The following is a 19,744-nucleotide window of genomic DNA, read 5'->3' on the forward strand; positions in this document are numbered from 1 at the left end:
GGGAGCAGAACTACTTGTATACCCTTTGACTGAAGAATGATCCTCCTCTATAGGGAAGGTCGTCCTCTTCAACCCAGCACACGACTTTTGGAGGGACACATATGGAGTTGTGAGAGAGAAAGAGGACACCCACCTTTCCAGCCAGATCAGTCCAATCAACCTTGGTCATCAATGGGGTGACAGATGTCACAACCAGATTGTCCTCAATCCTCTCTCCCTCCCTTAACAAACCATTCAAAGTAATCAGACATCATGAAAATATAATCCTAAATACTTTCGCATCCATCTCCTAAAAATAAGGACTTGTCTAATTTTTCACATTTTCACATTTAAGAAAATTAACAGTTCCTTAATGTAAAATAATATCCATTCCACATTCAAATTTCCTTAATTGTCCATTTGTTCTCAGAATGTTTTTCAGTCTAGAATCCAATCAAGGATAACACACTGCATTTGGTTTGTCACATCTTTAAAAATCTTAATCTGCAAGTTTTCCAGACCTTCCCCCCCACCCCCTCTTAATGGCATTGACTTTTTAAAGAGACTGGGTAGTTGTTTTAAAGAATGTTTTGCATTCTGAATTTACCTTATTAACTCCTTAGGATACATTTAACTTAATTCTCCAATTCCTCTCTTTTTTTAGCATAGTATAGTTTCTTTTTTTAATCTTTTTTTTTTATCATGAAAAGTATATCCTGTAATCTCCATCTCCTATTTTCCTCATGCCACCCCTTCTGTTTCTATAGTTTTTGTTTTCTATAGCTAAGAGTCTGTTTCTTGGTTTCTTTTTTTCCTTTGCTCGTTTACTTTGTTTCTTAAATTCCACAAATAGGATCACATGGTATTTGTCTTTGACCTATTGTGCTAAGCATTATATTGTCTAGCTCTATGCATAGTGTTGCAAATAGCAAGATTTCATTCTTTTTAATGGCTCTATAATATTCCATTGTATATGTGTGTGTACATACACACACACACATATAATCACTTTTTTATATATGTAAAATCACTCCTTTATCCAATCACCTGAGCTGCTTCCATAATTTGACTATTGTAAATGATGCTGTAATAAACACAGGGGTGCATGTATCCCTTTGAATTAGTGTTTTTGTATTCTTTGGGTAAATACCCAGTAGTGAGATTACTGGATTGAAGGATAATTCTATTTTTAATTTTTTGAGGAATCTTCATAATGTTCTGCACAGTGACTGCACCTATTTACATTCCCACTAGCACTGCAAGAAGTTTCCTTCTCCACCTCTCCAACACTTGCTGTTTCTTGTGTTTTCGATTTTAGCCATTCTGACAGGCATCAGGTAATACCTCATTGCAGTTTTGACTTGTATATCCCTGATGATGAGTGATGTTGAGCATCTTTTCATGCCTCTGGTGACCATCTGGATGTCTTCTGCCCATTTTTTATTAGATCATTTGTTTGGGGGCTATCGAGTCATATCAGTTCTTTATATATTTTGGATATTAACCCTTTACCAGATGTCATCTGCAAATATCTTTTCCCATTCCATAGGTTGCCTTTTAGTTTTGTTGAATTGTTTCCTTCACTGTGCAGAAGCTTTTATTTTGATGGTAGTCCCAATAGTTCATTTTTGTTTCCCTTGCCTGAGGAGGCAGATCTAGAAAAATATTGCTATGGCCAATGTCAGAGAAATTACTGCCTAGGTTCTCTTCTAGGATTTTTATGGTTTCAGGTCAGGTCTCACATTTAGGCCTTTAATCCATTTTGAGTTTATTTTTTATGTGGTGAAAGAAAGTGGTCCAGGTTCATTCTTTTGCATGTGGCTGTCCAGTTCTCCCAACACCATTTGTTGAAGAATTTTTTTTCCCATTGAATATTCATTTCTTCTTTGTTGAAGATTAACCATATAATAATGGACTTCTGGCTTTCCTGTTCTATTCCACTGATCTATGTGTCTATTTTTATGTCAGTACTATACTGTTTTAATTGCTACTTCTTTATAATATGACTTGAAATCTGGAATTGTGATTCCTCCAGTTTTGTTTTTGTTTCTCAAGATTGCTTTGGCTATTTGAGGTCTTTTGTGGTTCCATACAAATTTTAGGATTGTTTGTCCTAGTTCTGTGAAAAATGCTATGGGTGGGGCACCTAGGTGCTTCAGTTGATTGTGCATCCGACTCTTGGTTTTGGCTCAGGTCATGATCTCACAATCTGTGAGTTTGAACCCTGTGTTGGGCCTGCTTGGGAGGTGGTGCAGGCTGGTGGTGCAGAGACTGCTTGGGATCCTCTCTCCTCTATTTGCCCCTCCCTCCTGCTCGCTCGCACGCACTGTCAAAATAAAAAAACATAAAAAAAAACCAATTTGAAAGGGGCCTATAAAAAAATTGCTATTTGTATTTTTATGGGGACTGCATTAAACCTGTAGATTGCTTTGGGTAGTTTAGACATTTTAACAATATTTGCTCTTCTAATCCATGAGCATGGGATGTCTTTGTGTCTTCCTGAATTTCTTTTATCAGTGTTTTGTGATTCTCACAGTACAGGTCTTTCACCTCTTTGCTTAAGTTTATTCCTAGATATCTGAGTGTTTTTGGTACAGTTGTATATGGGATTGTTTTCTTAATTTCACTTTCTGCTGCTTCATTATTAGTGTGTAGGAATGGAACAGATTTCTATACATTTATTTTGTATCCTGTGACTTTGCTTGAATTCATTTATGACTTCTAGTAGTTTTTTTTGACGGAGTCTTTAGGGTTTTCTATATATGTCATTTGCAAATAGTGAAAATTATGCTTCTTCCTTACCAATTTGGATGCCTTTTATTTATGTTGTCTAATTATTGTGGCTAGGACTTCCAGTACTATGTTGAATAGAAGTGATGAGAGTGGCTATCCTTATCTTGTTCCTGACCTTAGGGGAAACGCTCTCAGTTTTTCACCATTGAGTACGATGTTGGCTATGGGTTTTTCATACAAGGTCCTCATTATGTTGAAGTATGTTCCCTCTAGACCCACTTTGCAGACAGTTTTTGTCATGAATGGATCTTGTACTTTTTCAGATTTTTTTTTTTGCATCTATTGAAATGATATGGTTTTTATCCTTTCTCTTATTGATGTATCATGTTTACTGTTTTGTGAATATTGAATCACCCTTTCATGTCAGGAATAAATCCCACTTGATTATGGTGTATGATTTTTTTAATGTATTGTTGGATTTGGTTTGCTAACATTTTGTTGAGGATTTTTGCATCTATATTCATGAGATATATTGGCCTACAGTTCTTTTTTTCTGTTATCTATTTCCTTTTGATATCAAGGTAATACTGGCTTCATAGAATGAATTTGGAAGTATTCCTTCTTGTATTTTTTGGAATAGTTTGAGAAGAATAGGTATTAACTGTTTAAATGTTTGGTAGAATTTGCTGGTGAAGCCATCTAGTCCTGGACTTTGTTTTTTTGGGAGTTTTTTGATTATTGATTTGCTTTCATTGCTGGTAATTGGTCTGGTCAAATTTTCTATTTTTTCCTGCTTTAGTTTTGGTAGGTTATATGTTTTTAGAAATTTATTAATTTAATTTATCCAATTTGTTGGGTGTACAGGTTTCCATAATATTCTGTTACAATTGTTTGTACTTCTGTGGTGTTGGTTGCTATTTCTCCTTTTTCATTAGTGATGTTGTTGACTTGGGTCCTCTCCTTTTTAATGAGTCATGTTAGAGGTTTATTAATTTTGTTGATCTTTTCAAAGAAAAAGCTCCTGGTTTCATTGATCTATTCTATTTATTTTTGTTCTATATCATTTTTTTTGCTTGTGTTCACTGCCTTTATTACTAATATTAAAAAAAAATGTTAAAAAGAAAAAAAAAATCATTCTCTGTTCTCCAATGGCTCTCATCCTTCCCTCCTGCCCACACAATTCCTGATCCATTTCCTCAGGGCCAGTTCAAAACTGAGCCTGTACACTGCCATTGTCACAGAAAACAACCAGTGCCAGGGATGGAGCGAAGAAAGTTAGATGAGGGTGACAGTACTGTCCAGGTTCTACCCAAAGGTAGGCTGGGTGGATATTCACAGAATTCAGATGAAAGGGCTGGTGGCCTCACAATGACATAGTCTAACTAAAGTGGGCTGGAGAGGAGAGGGTAACCCCTCAGAAGCTTTAGAAGATGTCTCATGGGCTTGTGTCAAACCCAGAAAAACCAACCCCAGAATGGGGAGACCAGGGAGGCTGTCTTGCACAAAGTTTCACAATTCTCCCACATTGGGAGGTACGGAAAGTCTAGAGGGCACGAAGTCTCACTCATTGTGGCAGAAAAACTTAGTCTAGTGTTGGGAAGTCACAAAGCCACGGGCAGAGAGAGGCTACATACAAGGGGATGAACAGTTTCACAAAGCACTGTGGTCAGACCAGACCAGAGCAGTGGGGATCATGCTACTGATGCAGAAACTACAAAATCCAAAAGCAGGGAGAGTGGCCTTTCAGGGAGTAACTGCACCAGTCATCCATACTTGACCCCAGGTCAACCTGGTGAGTTTCACAGAGCAACTGGCAACTTTGGGGGTAAGAGTTGTCACATAAAAAGGACTCAAGCAGCTGGAAGGGAATGGTATGAAACTGCTCCAGGGCTCTCAAGAATCGAGGGCAGTACCGGGGGCTGGGCGGACAGATGCACAAGAAACTGCACCAAAGAGGTTTCCTGTTCAGCAGTGAGTTAGTGAGGGGGAAGAGGATCTAGGAGGCAGTTGAAGTGAGCAAAGATGGGGTCCTGAAGACAAGTCTCTAGAGGCTGAATCAGACAAAAGACCACACACCGGGCACCAGTGATGAAACACAACTCTGGACCCCAAATGGGGAGGTCACAGATGGGGGTGGGTGTCACTGTCTGAGGGCAGTGGGTGGAACAGCCTCACAGTAGCCATCACAGGGCCACAAGGAAATATATGGCTGTTAGGTTATAGAGGGCTCCCTTCAGCCTCGATGGGAAGGCACAGTCTCACAGAGGAGGTCCATTGACACCTGGATGGCAGAAGGCACAGAGGTCCTCATGTTGACAGTGGCCCTTTTTGGCAAAATGTCAGCAGACAGGGTGGTAGGATTTGTCTTCCATAACTTGGGGGCCATACTTGGGTGGGCAGGTATTTTTGATAAGAGACCAACTTTTGAGCCTTTGAGGATTTCTCTGCTCTTTGTGAAAGCCTCCCCTGAAAGGACCTCCATGGCTTGGTCCAGGAAAAAGGAGGTTCAATATTGGCCCTCCACCAACCACAACCACATGGGCCACACCTGGGGCCTAGGCCTCCCCAGACTGGGCCTCTGCCCCAGGAAGGAGGTGGGAGACTCAGCAGTGGTTGAATCATTCATCCCCTTGACCCTGGAAGACCTCTGTGAAGAGCTGACTTAGAGTCACCAGGCTTTCCAGTGGCCATGGGAGTAAGGCCCAGAAGGCTGGGTGGTCCGATGGGACTTCCATGCTCCTCGTCTCCAGTCTCTTTCCGCTCTGGCAGCAGAGGCTGCTGCAGTGGTGGCTGCTGCTGCTAATTCTGCTTCTTTTGTTTCAACATCATGGTTGTGGCAATGGCTGCCTAAATCATTTATTTCTGCTCTAATCTTTATTATTTCCTTGCTTTTGCGGAGTTTGGGTTTTGTTCTTTTTCTAGCTTGTTTAGGTGTAAGGTTGAGATTTTTCTTGCTTCTTGAGGTAGACCCATATTCCTATAAACTTCCCTCTTAGGACCACACTTGAGGAAAAGATTTTGGACTATTGTCTTTTCAATTTTCATTTGTTTCCATGTAATTTTTGCCTTCTTTCTTTGTTGATCCATTCGTTGTTTAGCAGCACGCTATTTTAACCTCAATGTATTTGTGCTCTTTACAGATTTTTTTTCCTGTGGTTTTCTAGTTTTAGAGCATTGCGGTCAAAAAAGATGCACAGTAGGACTTTGATTTTTTAAAATTTGTTGAGACTTCTTTTGTGACCTAGTATTTGATCTATCTGGAGAGTGTTCTGTGTGCACTTGAAAAGAATGTGTACTCTGCTGTTTTAGGATAGAATGTTCTGAATATATGTTAAATCCATCTGGTCCAGTATGTTATTCAAAGCCACTATACCTTTGTTGATTTTCTATTTGGATGATTTGTCTGTTGATTTAAGTGGGGTGTTAAAGTTCCTTATTATTGTATTATCATCAATTATTTCCTTTATGCTTAACTGTTTTATGTATTTCTGTGCTAAGTTGGGTACATAAATATTATTATATAGTGTCCTTGTCTTGTTACAGTTGTTTTAAAGTCTTATTTTGTCCAACGTAAGTATTGTTATCCCAGGTTACTTTTGACATCCATTTTCATGATAAATATTTCTCCATCCCCTCACTTTCAACCTGCAGGTGTCTTTTGGTCTGAAATGGGTCTCTTGTAGGCAGCATATTGATGGGTCTTGTTAATTTATCCACTCTGTCACCGTATGTCTTTTGATAAGAGCATTTAGTCCATTTATATTCAAAGTAATTATTTATAGGTATGTATTTATTTCCATTGTTATTTGTTTTATGGTTATTTCTACAGATTTTCTTTGATCCTTCTCTTGTTCTCTTTTATAGTGTGTTGGCATTCTTTAGTGATAGACTGGATTCCTCTTTATTCTTTGCATATGTATTACTGGTTTTTGATTTGTGGTTATTAGTTTTGTATATAACATCTTCTGCATATAGCAGTGTATATCAAGTTGATGGTCAGTTTAAGTCTAAACCCATTGTTTATCCCCTCACCCCATTTTAGGTATATGGTATCATACTTTACATCTTTTTATTTTATGAGTCCTTTGATATTTATGATATCAATATTATAAAACAGAAATATTTATTTTTACTGCTTTTCTGCTTTCTACTTTCCATACTCTCACTTATGGTCTTCCCTTTCCACTCAAAGAGTCCCCTTTAATATTTCTTGTAGGGCTGGGTTAGTATTCATGAACTCCTTTAGTTTTTATCTGAGAAACTCTTTCTCTCTCCTTTTATTCTGAATTATAGCCTTGCTGGATAGAATATTCTTGGTTGTAGATTTTTCCTTTCACCACTTTGAATATATCATGCCACTCCCTTCTGGCCTGCAAAGTTTCTCCTGAAAAATTCACTGATGGCCTTATGGGGTTTCCTTTGTATTTAACAGTCTTTTTTTTTTTCCTCTTGTTGCTTAAAAACTTTTTTCTTTATCACTACTTTTTGCCATTTTAATTACTATGTGTCTTCATGTGGAACTCCTTGGGTTGAATATTTGGAGAGCTCTCTGTGCCTCCTGGATCTGGACATCTATTATCCTCTTCAGAATAGGGAAGTTTTCAGTTATTATTTCTTTAAGTAAATTTTCTGCCCCCTAACCTCTTCTTCTTCTTCTGAGATCCCTTATGACTATTATGCTTGATGGAGTCACTGAGTTCCCTTGCACTATTCTCAATTTGCATAATTTTCTTTCCTCTCCTTTGCTCAGCTTGGTTACTTTTCATTACTTGTCTTCCAGGTCACTAATTTGTTCCTCTGCTTCATCTAGCCTGGTATTTATTCCATCAAATATATTTTCAATTTCATTTACTGTGTTCTTTATCTGTCTCTCTCTTTTTTTAATCTCTTTGTTAAGGGTCTCACTGATGTCTTCAATCTTTTCTCAAGTTTGGTAAGTATCTTTATGATCATTACATTCTCTATGAGGCATATTATTTTTAACTGTTTTGCTTTGGTCTCTTTTGGTGGCTTGGTCCTGTTCTTTCATTTGGGAGATATCTCTGCCTCTCTGTTTGTCCGACTTTCTGTGTCCATTTCTCTGTATTAGGAAAGTCATCTACTTCTCTTGCTCTTAACAATAACAATCTTATAAAAGAAGAGGTCCTATAGTACCTTGCAGTACAGTGTCCCCAGTTCCTCAGGGCCTAGTGTTTCAGGGAATGTTTCCTACGTGCATTGCATGTGCTCTGCTGTTGAGTCCTAGCATCTTATTTCCTTCAGTCCAGTTGTCTGCAGAGGCTCTCTTTGCCTATTGTGGTCCTCAGCAGGAGTGGCATACATTTTAACATGGTGTGTAGTAGTCAGCTTGTGAAATGGGATCTGCCCCTCCTGCTCCCAGAAATGAGGCCCGCCAAATGTATGTGTCAGCAGATTTGGTGTTGGCAGGGTTTGCACCAGTCTTCTGGGGGAGGAATGTGCAATGTGGGGACTGAGGTAGATGTGACTGGGAAGGGCTGATCTGCCAAAGCATGAGGGGGCAAGACTCAGTGCAAGCAAGTTAGGTAACGAGTGTACCACCCTGGTTCCCACAGGTGGCCAGTATTTATTCCAGAGGAGGGGGAACAGGGAAGGGAAATGGTGCCTGTCTGCTCCTTTTCCTGGAGGCGTCTCTCAGCAATCCCTGTGTCTCTGGGTCACACTCTGTGATGACAAATCACTCACCCTCCCACGTCCCCTGATATGTCTCAAACAGCTGGTTCTACCCTGTGTCTTCATGGACTGTTTGTTGTGCTCTTTATGGGTGGGGCTTTCTACAGCCCTCTATACTCTTCCAGAGTAGAGTATGCTGATTTTTTAAAATTCCAGGCTTTAAGTCCCTTTGGTTGTAAGAACTAAGAAATTTGGCCCCTCTCATTTTCAAAGGCAAATATTATGGGGATTCATCCTCCCTGTTTGTAGGTGCCCCAGTGTGAAAGTCTGTTTTCTGCCTTTCTCTACACCTCTCCTTCTCCACCAAAGATGGCCATAGTCCCTTTTGCTCATAGACCCTGTCTTTGCCCTTCCTACCTCCTTCGATGTGGCCTCTTCCCTACCTTAGTTGTAGAGTTTGTTCTTCCAGTCCTTCTTAGGTAGTTTTCTTGGTTATTTACAATGATGTGTTATCTAGTTGTATCCTTGGATGAAGCAGGCTTAGGGTCCTCCTACTCTACCATCTTCCCAGCCAACCTTGTTCAACAAGCGTTTTTGAAACAAAGACTTCCCTCTTGTAAACAGTTAACTGTGTATAGTCTTCAACCAACACAAATTAGTCAGCTGGGGGCAAGAATACTTTATAAATGGTGCCCTGTATTTCATTTTGCCTTTCAATAGGACACATACAATGTTCTACTTCCAAAGTCTACTATATTCAATAACTATTAAAGGGTTAATACAACAGGCTGTAAGGGTCAAGAAAATGGAACCTGTTATGATGCTATCTGAATAAAGTATGAGATGATGGTGGCTCATTCCAAAGTACTAGCAGAAGTGATGGGAAATGGTCATATTTTCATATAATTTGAAGCTATAGTTAGTCCATTGGAAGTGAAGTTTGAGAAACAAACAAAAATGACTCTAAGGCATGTGGCCACAGATACTCAAAGGATGCATTTGCTATCACCTGAGATGGAGAATGTCATGGGGAGAACATGTTTGGGGGAGGGAGAAAAGATCCATAGTTCAGTTTGAGATATGCTAATTTTAAGATGTGTATTGGCCATCCATGTGGGATGGAAGCTGAAAATATGAATCTGCAGTTTGGGAAAGAAGACTAGATTGAGGATATAAATTTGGGAATCCTTAGCCTAAAGATGGTATTTAAAGCTATTATACAGAATGAGACCACCAAGGAATGAGTGCAGATGGAGAAGAAACAAAGAGCTGGCCCCTGAAATTCTCCACTATTAAGTGATCAGGAAGAAGAAGAAAACCCAGCAAAGAAGACTGAAAATGAACAACAAGGAAAGCAGGAGGAAAACCAAGATGTGTATGCTAGAAGCCAAGTGAATTAATTATGTTAAATATGAGTGATCAACAGTGTCAACTGCTGCACACAGATAGACCAAAAATATGCAGGATAAGAATTAAACAACAGATTTAGTAATGTAGAGGTGAATTTAACAAGAGCAATTTTGGTGCAGTAGTGGAGTGAAAACTTGATTGGAGCTGGTTTAAAGAGAAAATGGAGAGAAGGTACTGGGGGTTTCAGAAGGTATGAAATAGTTGTCTAGAACAGTGGAAAAGTAAATGAGTGAGTGGAAGACAGTCTGCCTACCAGCAAAAGGTTCCAGTTGAGATTCATGGTCCTGAATTTAAAGTGAGAACAATGTTCATGTTGGTATATTTTTCTCCAGCCACATTCTATTGTAGGCATAGGTATAGCATAGGTGAAGAATTAGATTAACCAGGGTTTTTGTTTTGCCAAGCAGTATAATGAAATGAGAGAGGGCCAAGGAGTCAAAAGTATCAGAAAGAGAGTAATCCAGATCGTTCTATGGTATTTAAACTGTGGAGGGCATCAAAAGGTGATGAATAAGACAAACAGACAAACAAAAACAAAAAACAGGTGATAGGATCAATGCACTGGGAACCCAATAAAATCAGAGTACTTAGAGGAAATGAACTACAGATAAAAGAACTGGGATAAAATAATTGTAATCAGACAATGGGATATACAGTGGAGTTAATATCTAATACTTTATATAATCCATATTTTGCTTTCTCAGAACTTTTCAAAAACAATATTAAGCAAGCTTTTCTTATATTTTCTTATATTTTAGTTTACAAGATTTTCTTACCTCTGATGAAGAAGGTCGGCTTGGACTGAGGGACATATTCACCAGTGTCTGAATAGGGTGATTATCAGTTGGAATTTTGTGGGGTGTTTTACCTTTCTTCATTTAAGTAGTATATGTAAAGGTTATAACAGATTTTTGACTTGTTTAAGATAGCATTCCACTCAATTCTGGTCTCTGATTCATTCAAAAAGTGAAAAGAAAAACACAAAAGGCTTTAAAATACACTGAAAATGAAAACTTAGGAATGTACACAATCTCATAATTTAAAAAGACCTATTACTAGTAAGTCTGTGTGTGTGTATATACATATATATACACATCTATATATGTATACATATATATATATATATCTTCAATACAACTAAATAAATTGTTAAATTACATTATAAAAGACTTGTGACCAGGGCATATTTTACTATTCTAAACAATTTTCTCAAGGTTGAAAATTAAAGTTAAATATATATGGTATTTTATATAAAGTAAAAATATGTTTCTGGAAGTATAAAGACTAAATTTGTGCAAATGGCTATAGAATGATGAAAACTGTTTTACCATAAACATTTCTTCCTGGGCTTGGATATCTCAAGTATAACATGAATAATTATTCCAGATGAAAATGCCAGTTTTTAAGTACTTTAAGCTATGTTTGTGTTGTTTCCTGTATTGTTCTCAGAGGATTTAAAACAGTTTACAAGAATCCACAATAACATTTAAATTATATAATAAAAATTGAAAAGTAAGGTAGCTGAATCACTCTAAACAGGAATTATCAAAGTAGGACAATCCTAAAGTAAACGATGTGATACCAATACCAGAACAGAAGCCTTTTCAAGATTTCAAAGCATTATACAATCTTGATTTATATTAAAACAGTAAGTGCAACAAAATTTAAAATTTCTGTTATTTGGTATTGATTACAGCTCTATGAAATCATATCAGAGACCACTAATTATTCTAATGGTATCAAAATTAAAAAATTACATCCTGGGACATAACATCTTTTAAATCAAGTTAGTTTCACATATTACTTCCTATGCAAATTTCTTACAATAATTAAAACTTAAAATGCTTTGTTATTTTAACCATCTCAAACATTATTTTAATTACATTAGTATTTTTTTTAACTATTTAGATATTTCCATTTCTATACCTACCCAAAGGCTCTTTCTGCCATTGTACTAATATCAGCCTATATTATGAACCTAAACACAACTCAGATACATATATGGTAATGTCTTTATTATATAAAAATTATTTGTAATAACCTATAAGAATTACAGTCCATGGGCATGAAAATTGCTACTGATGTGAAAACTGGGAGGCTGGGATTGTTAATTTCTGTGCATGCATTAAAAGCTTGTCATTTTTGGGGTGCCTGGGTGGCTCAGTTGGTTAAGCTTCTGACTCTTGATTTTGGCTCAGGTCATGATCTCACGGTTCATGAGATGGAACCCAAGATGGGCTCTGCACTGACAGCACGGGCCTGTGCACATGTGCACATTCTCTCTCAAAATAAATTAACATTAAAAAAAAACCTTGACATTTCATTCAGAACAAATTTTTAATTAAGCAAACTCAAGTCATTAACCAAGACCTGCTTTAATATTGTCCTCAGGTAAACTGCCCCATTACATTATCCCTTCTAAAGGTATAGCAAAGAAGCCATATTTTGAATGATACCTCCATTTTGTCATTTCTGACTGGATCAATGCTGAAGACTAAATCCTGGACAATAAAATGGCATTGCATATAAAGATGAGACCTTAGAAATTAGAACTGGGAGAACTCAAGATTCAGAATTCTCAAAAATAGATTATCATTAGTCAATTATGGGTTTGAGAGGGAGTAAGTGCTCGTAGATATATCACCTGTCATCTTTGATCTGGTCTGTACTTTAAAGAGAACGACCTATCGTACTTTCTCTGCATTACTCGAAAAATCATTTTGGAGTAAGCAGCAGAACTAAAAATCAAGCTTAAAAATTTCTGACACTTGATGACCTGGTGTTGAGAATCCAGGGTACTGCCAGCCCAGGCCTACTTCAGCTCTAGGCATCCCACTGGGGTGGCCCCGATGCAGCATGCTACAAAACTCCCAGTCTGTGCCCACTCCAGCTCCAGCCAGCCAGCCAAAGTCACCAGGCACATGCAGTCTACACATGGATGGTTCCTATACGACACCATTCCTTCAAGACTGGGATAGATCGCTGTTTCAACTAATTCATAGAAACATACACAGAAAATGAAACAACATGAGAAGACAGAGGAATATGGTTTCAATGAGAGGAATATTTGTTTAAATGAAAACAAAACCACAGAAAGAACTAAATGAAATGAAGATAAGAAACCTATTTCATAAAGAGTTCAAAGAATGGTCAAAAAGATGCCCACCAGGCTGCAGAAAAGAGTGAATAAATCAAGTGAGTTTCAAGAAAGGGATAAAAACATTCAAAAGAACCAACCAGAGTTGAAGAATATAATAACTGAAATGAAAAATACACTAGAGGAAAACAATAACAGATATAGGGAAACAATAAGAGATTCAGTGATCTGGAAGACAGGGTAACAAAAAGTACCCAAGCTGAACAGCAAAAAGAGAAAAGAATTAAAAAAAAAATTTTTTTTAATGTTTATTTTTAAGAGACAGAGTACAAGTGGGGGAGGCGCAGAGAGAGAGAGCAAGCAAGCGAGCAGGCAGGAGAGGGGCAGAGAGAGTTACAGAATCTGAAGCAAGTTCCAGGCTCGGAGAAGTCAGCACAGAGCCCACGCAGGGCTTGAACTCACGAACCGCAAGACCTGGACCTGAGCCGAATTTGGCGCTTAACTGACTGAGCCACCCAGGCGCCACAAGAGAACAGAATTCTTAAAAATGAGGAAATCTTAAGAGAATTCTGGGACAATATCAAACATACGAACATTTGCAGTGTAGTAATCCCAGAAAGAGAAGAGAAAGGGGCAGAAAATTTATTTGAATAAATAATAGCTGAAAACTTCCTCGACCTGGGTAAGAAAACAGAGAAGTAGGCCCAGGAAGCAGAGAGAGAATCCCAAATAAGATAAACCCAAAAAGGTCCACATCAAACCCCTAATAATTAAAACATCAAAAACTAAAGATTGAGACTTTCAAATACAACAAGAGAAAAACAACTAGTTACATACAAGGAAAACCCCATAAGGCTATCTATCACCTGATTTTTCAGCAGAAACTTTGCAGGCCAGAGGGAGTGGCATGATATATTCAAAGCACTAAAAGGAAAAAAAAAAAAAAACAACCAAAAATACTATATCCGGCAAGGTTATCATTCACAATTGAAGGAAAGATAGAGTCTCCCAAACAAAAATTAAAGGAGTTCATCACCACTAACCTTACAAGAAAAGTTAAAGGGACTTCTTTAAGTGGAAAAGGCCATAACTAGAAGAAAATTATAAAAGGATATAATTTCACTAATAAAAGCAAACATATAGTAAAGGTAGTCAATCATTCACTTACAAAGCTAGTATGAAGGTTAAACATCAAAAGTGGTAAAATCAATTATATGTAAAAAAAAAAGTAGTTAAGGAAGTCACAAAATAAAAAGGTGAAAAATGTGATATCATATACATAAAACGTGAAGGGGGAAAGAGTAAAAATGTCATGCTTCTAAAATGTGTTCAAGCTTAAGCAGCCATCAACTTATCATAGACTGCTATATCCTTAGGATGTTGTATATGAACTTCATAACCACAAACCAAAAGCCTGTAACAGATACACAAATATAAAGACAAAGGAGAACATTAAAGAAAGTCATCACAAGGGAAGAGATCAAGAGAAGAAGAAAGGAATAGAGAACAATAAAAACAACCAGAAAACAATGAAGAAAATTATAGTAAGTACATACGTATCAATAATTACTTCAAATGTAAATGGACTAAATGCTCCAGGTAAGATACAGCGTGACAAAACGCATATAAAAAAACAAACAAACAAACAAACAAAAAAAACCCTCCAAATGCTGCCTACAAGAAACTCACTTCATACCTAAAGACACAAACTGAAAGTAAAGGGATAGAAAAAGATATTCACACAAATGAAGTGGGAAAAAAAAAAGCTAGGGTAGAAATACTTATATCAGACAAAATAGACTTTAAACAAGGACTGTAACAAGAGACAAAGAAGGGCATTATGTAATGATAAAGTGATTAATACAACAAAAGTATATAACAATTGTAAATATCTGTGCACCTAATATAGGAGTACCTATATATATAAAAGAATATGAACAGACACAAAGGCAGAAATTGACAGTTATATGATCATAGTAGGGAACTTTAACAACACCGCACTTACATCAATGGATAGATCATCCAGACAGAAAATCAACAGAGACTGGCTTTGAATTATGCATTAGACCATATGAACTTAACAGATATATACAGAACACTCCATCCCCAAACAGCAGAATATACATTCTTTTCAAGTGCATATGGAACATTCTCTAGGATTGATCATGTTAGGCCACTAAACAAGTCTCAATAAATTTAAGAAGACTGAAATAAAATCAAGCATCTTTTCTGAACACAAGAATGTGAAACTAGAAATCATTACAAAAAAAAAAAAAAGGAAAAAATACAAATGTGGAGATTTGAAAACATGTTACTAAACAACCAATAAGTCATAAATCAAATAGGAAATCAAAACCAAGAGATAAATAAAAATGGAAACACCATGGTTCAAAATTTTGGGGATGTATCAAAAGTAGTTCTAAGAGGGAAGTTTATAATGATATAGGTCTGCCTTGAGAAACAAGAAAAATCTCAAACAATCTAACCTTACACCTAAAGGAACCAGAGAAGAAAGGAAATCCTATCAGAACAGAAATAAATGAAACAGAAGAAAAAAAAAAAAAATCAGTGAAACTAACAGTGAGTCCTCCGAAAAGATACACAAAATTAATAAACCTGTAGCCAGATTCATCAAGAAAAAAAGGGAGAGGCCTCAATAAAATCAGAAATGAAAGAGAAATAACAAGCTTCATTACAAAAATACAATGAATTATAAGAGGCTGCTATGAGAAATTATATGCCAACAAATTGGACAACCTAGAATAAATTCATAGAAAAACATACAATCTTCCAAGATTGAATCAGAAAGAAATAAAAAATCTGAACAGGCTGATTACTAGTAACAAAATTCAGTTGGTAATCAAAAAGCTCTGGGGCACCTGGGTAGCTCAGTTGCTTAAGCATCTTGACTCTTGATTTTGGCTCAGGTCATAATCTTGAGGTTTTGAGAGTTCGAACCCCACATCAGGGCTCTGTGCTGACAGTGCAGAGCCTGCCTGGGATTCTCTCTTTCCCTCTCTCTCTGCCCCTCCGCTGTTCATGCTTACTCTCTCTCTCTTAAATTTAATAAATAAACTTTTTAAAAAAATTATTTAAAAGGGGCGCCTGGGTGGCTCAGTTGGTTAAGCGTCCGACTTCGGCTCAGGTCATGATCTCGCGGTCTGTGAGTTCGAGCCCCGCGTCAGGGTCTGTGCTGAATGCTCAGAGCCTGGAGCCTGTTTCAGATTCTGTGTCTCCCTCTCTCTCTGACCCTCCCCCATTCATGCTCTGTCTCTCTCTGTCTCAAAAATAAATAAACGTTAAAAAAAAATAAAAAAAATAAAAAATAAAAAATTATTTAAAAAACCACAACTATTAAGACTACACCAAAATAAAAAACTTTTGCACAGCAGAAGAACCATCAACAAAATGAAAAGACAACCTACTGTATGGGAGAAGATTTCTTTTTTTTTTTTTTTTTGTAATTGACATATCTGACAAGGAGTTAATATGCAATATATATAAAGAACTCCTACAACTCTACACCAAACCCACAAAAAATCAAATTAAAAAACGGGCAGATGATCTGAATAGACATTTTTCCAAAAAAGACATATAGATGTCCAACAGACACATGAAAAGATGCTCAACATCACTAATCATCAGGGAAATGCAAATCAAAACCACAATGAGATATTTATTACCTTACACATATATAAATGGCTAGAATCAAAAAGACACGAACAAGTGTTGGCAAGGATGTGGAGAAAAGAATCCCTCATTCACTGTTGGTAGGAATGTAAGTTGGTGCAACCACTGTGGAAAGCACTATGCAGGTTCCTCAAAAATTAAAAACAGAAATACCATATGATTCAGTAATTCCACTACTGGGTATTTGCTCAAAGAAAACAAAAACATGAATTCAAAAAATATATGCACCCCTATGTTTATTGCAGTATTATTTTATAATAGCCAAGATATGGAAGCAACCCAACTGTTCATTGACAGATGAATGGATAAAGAGGTGGTTTATATAAACAATTGAATGCTACTCAGCCATAAAGAAGAATGTAGTCTTGCCCTTTGCAACAACATGAATGGAACTAGAAGGTATTAGGCTAAGTGAAATAAGTCAGACAGAGAGAGACAATCACCATATGATTTCACTTACATGTGGAACCTAAAAAACAAATGAATGAGCAAAACACCAGACCCTTAAATACAAAGAAGAAACTGATGGTTGCCAGAGGACAGTAGGGCGATGAGTGAAATAAAGGGAATTAAGAGGTACAAACTTCCAGTGATAAAATAAGTCATGGAAACAAAAAGTACAGCATAAGAATATAGCCAATAATATTGTGATAATATTGTTTGGTGAGAGATGGTGAGTATGCTGATTGTGATGAGCACTGAGTAATGTATAAAGCTGTTGAATCATTATGTTATACACCTGAAACTAATATAACATTGTATGTTAATCATACTTCAATAACCAAAAAACAATCTGATTAAAAAATGGGCAGAGGACCTGAACTCGCATTTTTTTTTAAAGACAACACACAGATGGCCAACAGACATATAAAAAGATCCTCAAAATCAATAATCACCAAGGAAACGCAAATCAAAACCACAAGGAGATCACTTCACACCCCTCAGAATGCCTAGTTTCAAAAACACAAGAAATAAAAGTGTTGGCAAGGAAGTGAAGAAAAAGGAACTCTCCTGCACTGTTGGTGGGAATGTAAATTGGTGCAGGCATTGTGGAAAACAGTATGCAGGTTCTTCAAAAATTAAAAATAGAAACACTATACCATCTAGTAATTCTGCTACCTGATATTTAGCTGCAGAAAATGAAAACACTAATTTGAAAAGATATATGCACCTCTATGTTTACTGCAGCAATATTTACAACAGCCAAGGTATGGAAGCAACCCAAGTATTCATCAATGGATGAATGTATAAAGAATATGTAGGGGCACCTGAGTGGCTCAGTCGGTTAAGCATCCAATTTCAGCTCAGGTCATGATCTCACGGTTTGTGAGTTCCAACCCCGCGCCAGGCTCTGTGCTAACCGCTCAGAGCCTGGAGCCTGCTTCGGATTCTGTGTCTCCCCCTCTCTGTCTCTGTCCCTTCTCTGCTCACACTCCATTTCTCTCTCTCTCAAAAATAAATAACACTAAAAAGTTATAAAAAAATGAACATGCAGAATATCATTCAGTAATTTAATATTACTCCTCTATAAAAAAGAATGAGACCTTGCCCTTTGCAACACGGATGGGCCTAAAGAATATTATGCTATGTGAAATACATCAAAGAGTGACAAATACAGTATGATTTCACTTATACGTGAAATCGAAAAAATAAATGAAGGAACAAACAAAACCGGAAAGAGACCCATATACAGAGAACTTACGGTTGCCAGAAGGAAGGAGGGTGGGGGGATGGGCACAATGGATGAAGGGTAATAGTAGGTACAAGATTCCACCTATGGAATGAATAAGTCTCTGGGATAAAAGGTACAGCGAGGAATAGAGTCAACGGTACTGTGATAGCATTGTATGGTGACAGATAGCAGCCACACTTGTGGTGAGCATAGCGTAATGAATAGAGTTGTCAAATCACTGTTCTACACCTGAAACTAATGTAACATTGTGTGTCAATTATACTTCAATTAAATTTAAAAAACTGTGGGTAGATTTATCACTTCATTATGAAATGGGGAAATAGTGGCTCAGCAAAGTTTAAATGGCTTTGGCTTGCAGGAGGGGGTGGGGAGGGGTGGTGGTGGAGAATACCAAGGTAAGTGGTAGAGCCAGAATTTAAACCTTGGTTTTTAACCCTAGTTATTACATCTATTGTATGAATTAAACTACTAAAGCACACTGTACATTTTTGTAAAGTGATTCAAACTGTTTAGTAAATAATGTTTTATTTGTCAATTAGAGCAAATTATATGTGGATTTTCTCACTACACAAAAAATCTGAAATGTCTCAGTGATTAAATTATTCACGTTTATAGAAAGAAAACAGTAGTGTATTCCTTGATGTACTTTAATCGTTGAATAGGAAACACTTATCCTAAGCGCTGTGACATAACAAATAAGTTTCCATGGTTGAGACATTCATTGGCTGAGCCTATTTTGCTTGATTAGATACTACTGTTTCTCTCTCCAGCAACTCCTCTGAAGGTCAATTTCAAGCAGCAGGTAATAAGTTACCACTGAAATGCAAAACAAACTTTCCGGAAGCACAAAAAGTTGTTTTATTTTTTAAGGTATAATAAGCGTTAATTCCCCAAGTGAAGTGGATAACAAGATGAGACGGGTGTAATCTTCTGCAAGTACTTTGGCTTCTTCACCACCTCTTCGAGAAAACCAAGAGATGAGCGAGAGAAGCCGAATCCTGAGAAGACGCGCTTTCCCCCTAGCGAACCAGCACCCCTGCTCCCCGCCGCCCCGCTTCCCTCGGTCAGTTATGGCGACCTCCGAGCTCTAAAGAGAGCTTTGGGCCTCAGGGGGGTCTGAGGGCCGGAAACTGGCTGAAGACCGGCCGCCCCACAAACTCGGGTAGCGTTTCAGAGACGCGTCTCTAAGGAGACGGGGTGTCCGTAACTCGCGCCGGCTACTTCAGGCTCCTACTCCTCGGCTGGGCCCTTCTCTTCCCACAACCTCTGCCGCCAAGGCCAACAGGAAAACTGGAACCTCTTTGTCACCTGTCCAGCAGGCCTTTTATAAACTCCTTCAAGCACCCGCCTTTCCTAACCAGTCCTTTTCAGGTTCCCCTCGAGTCTTGGCGGCTAATGAGGAGCTTTTTCTTTACCTCTCCTAAGTCGGCCTCTCGGGAGAGGAAAATGGGCGACGGGTCTCGCTGGCGTCCCGCCGCTCCTCTGCCCAAAGCGCGCTCCTCCCCTTCTCA

The 19,744-nt window shown here is 37.7% G+C and overlaps 1 protein-coding gene and 1 pseudogene across 1 annotated transcript in view; both read right to left on the minus strand.

Moving 5' to 3' along the window:
- SPATA1 (spermatogenesis associated 1) overlaps positions 1–19,744 on the minus strand; it is a 53,219-nt gene extending 33,475 nt beyond the window's left edge. The window contains 3 exon segments of the mRNA XM_053893201.1: positions 10,530–10,703; positions 16,534–16,669; positions 19,649–19,744. Coding sequence (XP_053749176.1) covers positions 10,530–10,631 — 102 coding nt within the window. The 5' untranslated portion in view covers positions 10,632–10,703; positions 16,534–16,669; positions 19,649–19,744.
- Positions 2,268–5,779, minus strand: LOC128774291 (proline-rich protein 3-like; annotated as a pseudogene).

Source organism: Panthera pardus, unplaced genomic scaffold (genome assembly GCF_024362965.1).
Source record: "Panthera pardus isolate Hobbes unplaced genomic scaffold, ASM2436296v1 HiC_scaffold_11, whole genome shotgun sequence".
NCBI lineage: Eukaryota > Metazoa > Chordata > Mammalia > Carnivora > Felidae > Panthera > Panthera pardus.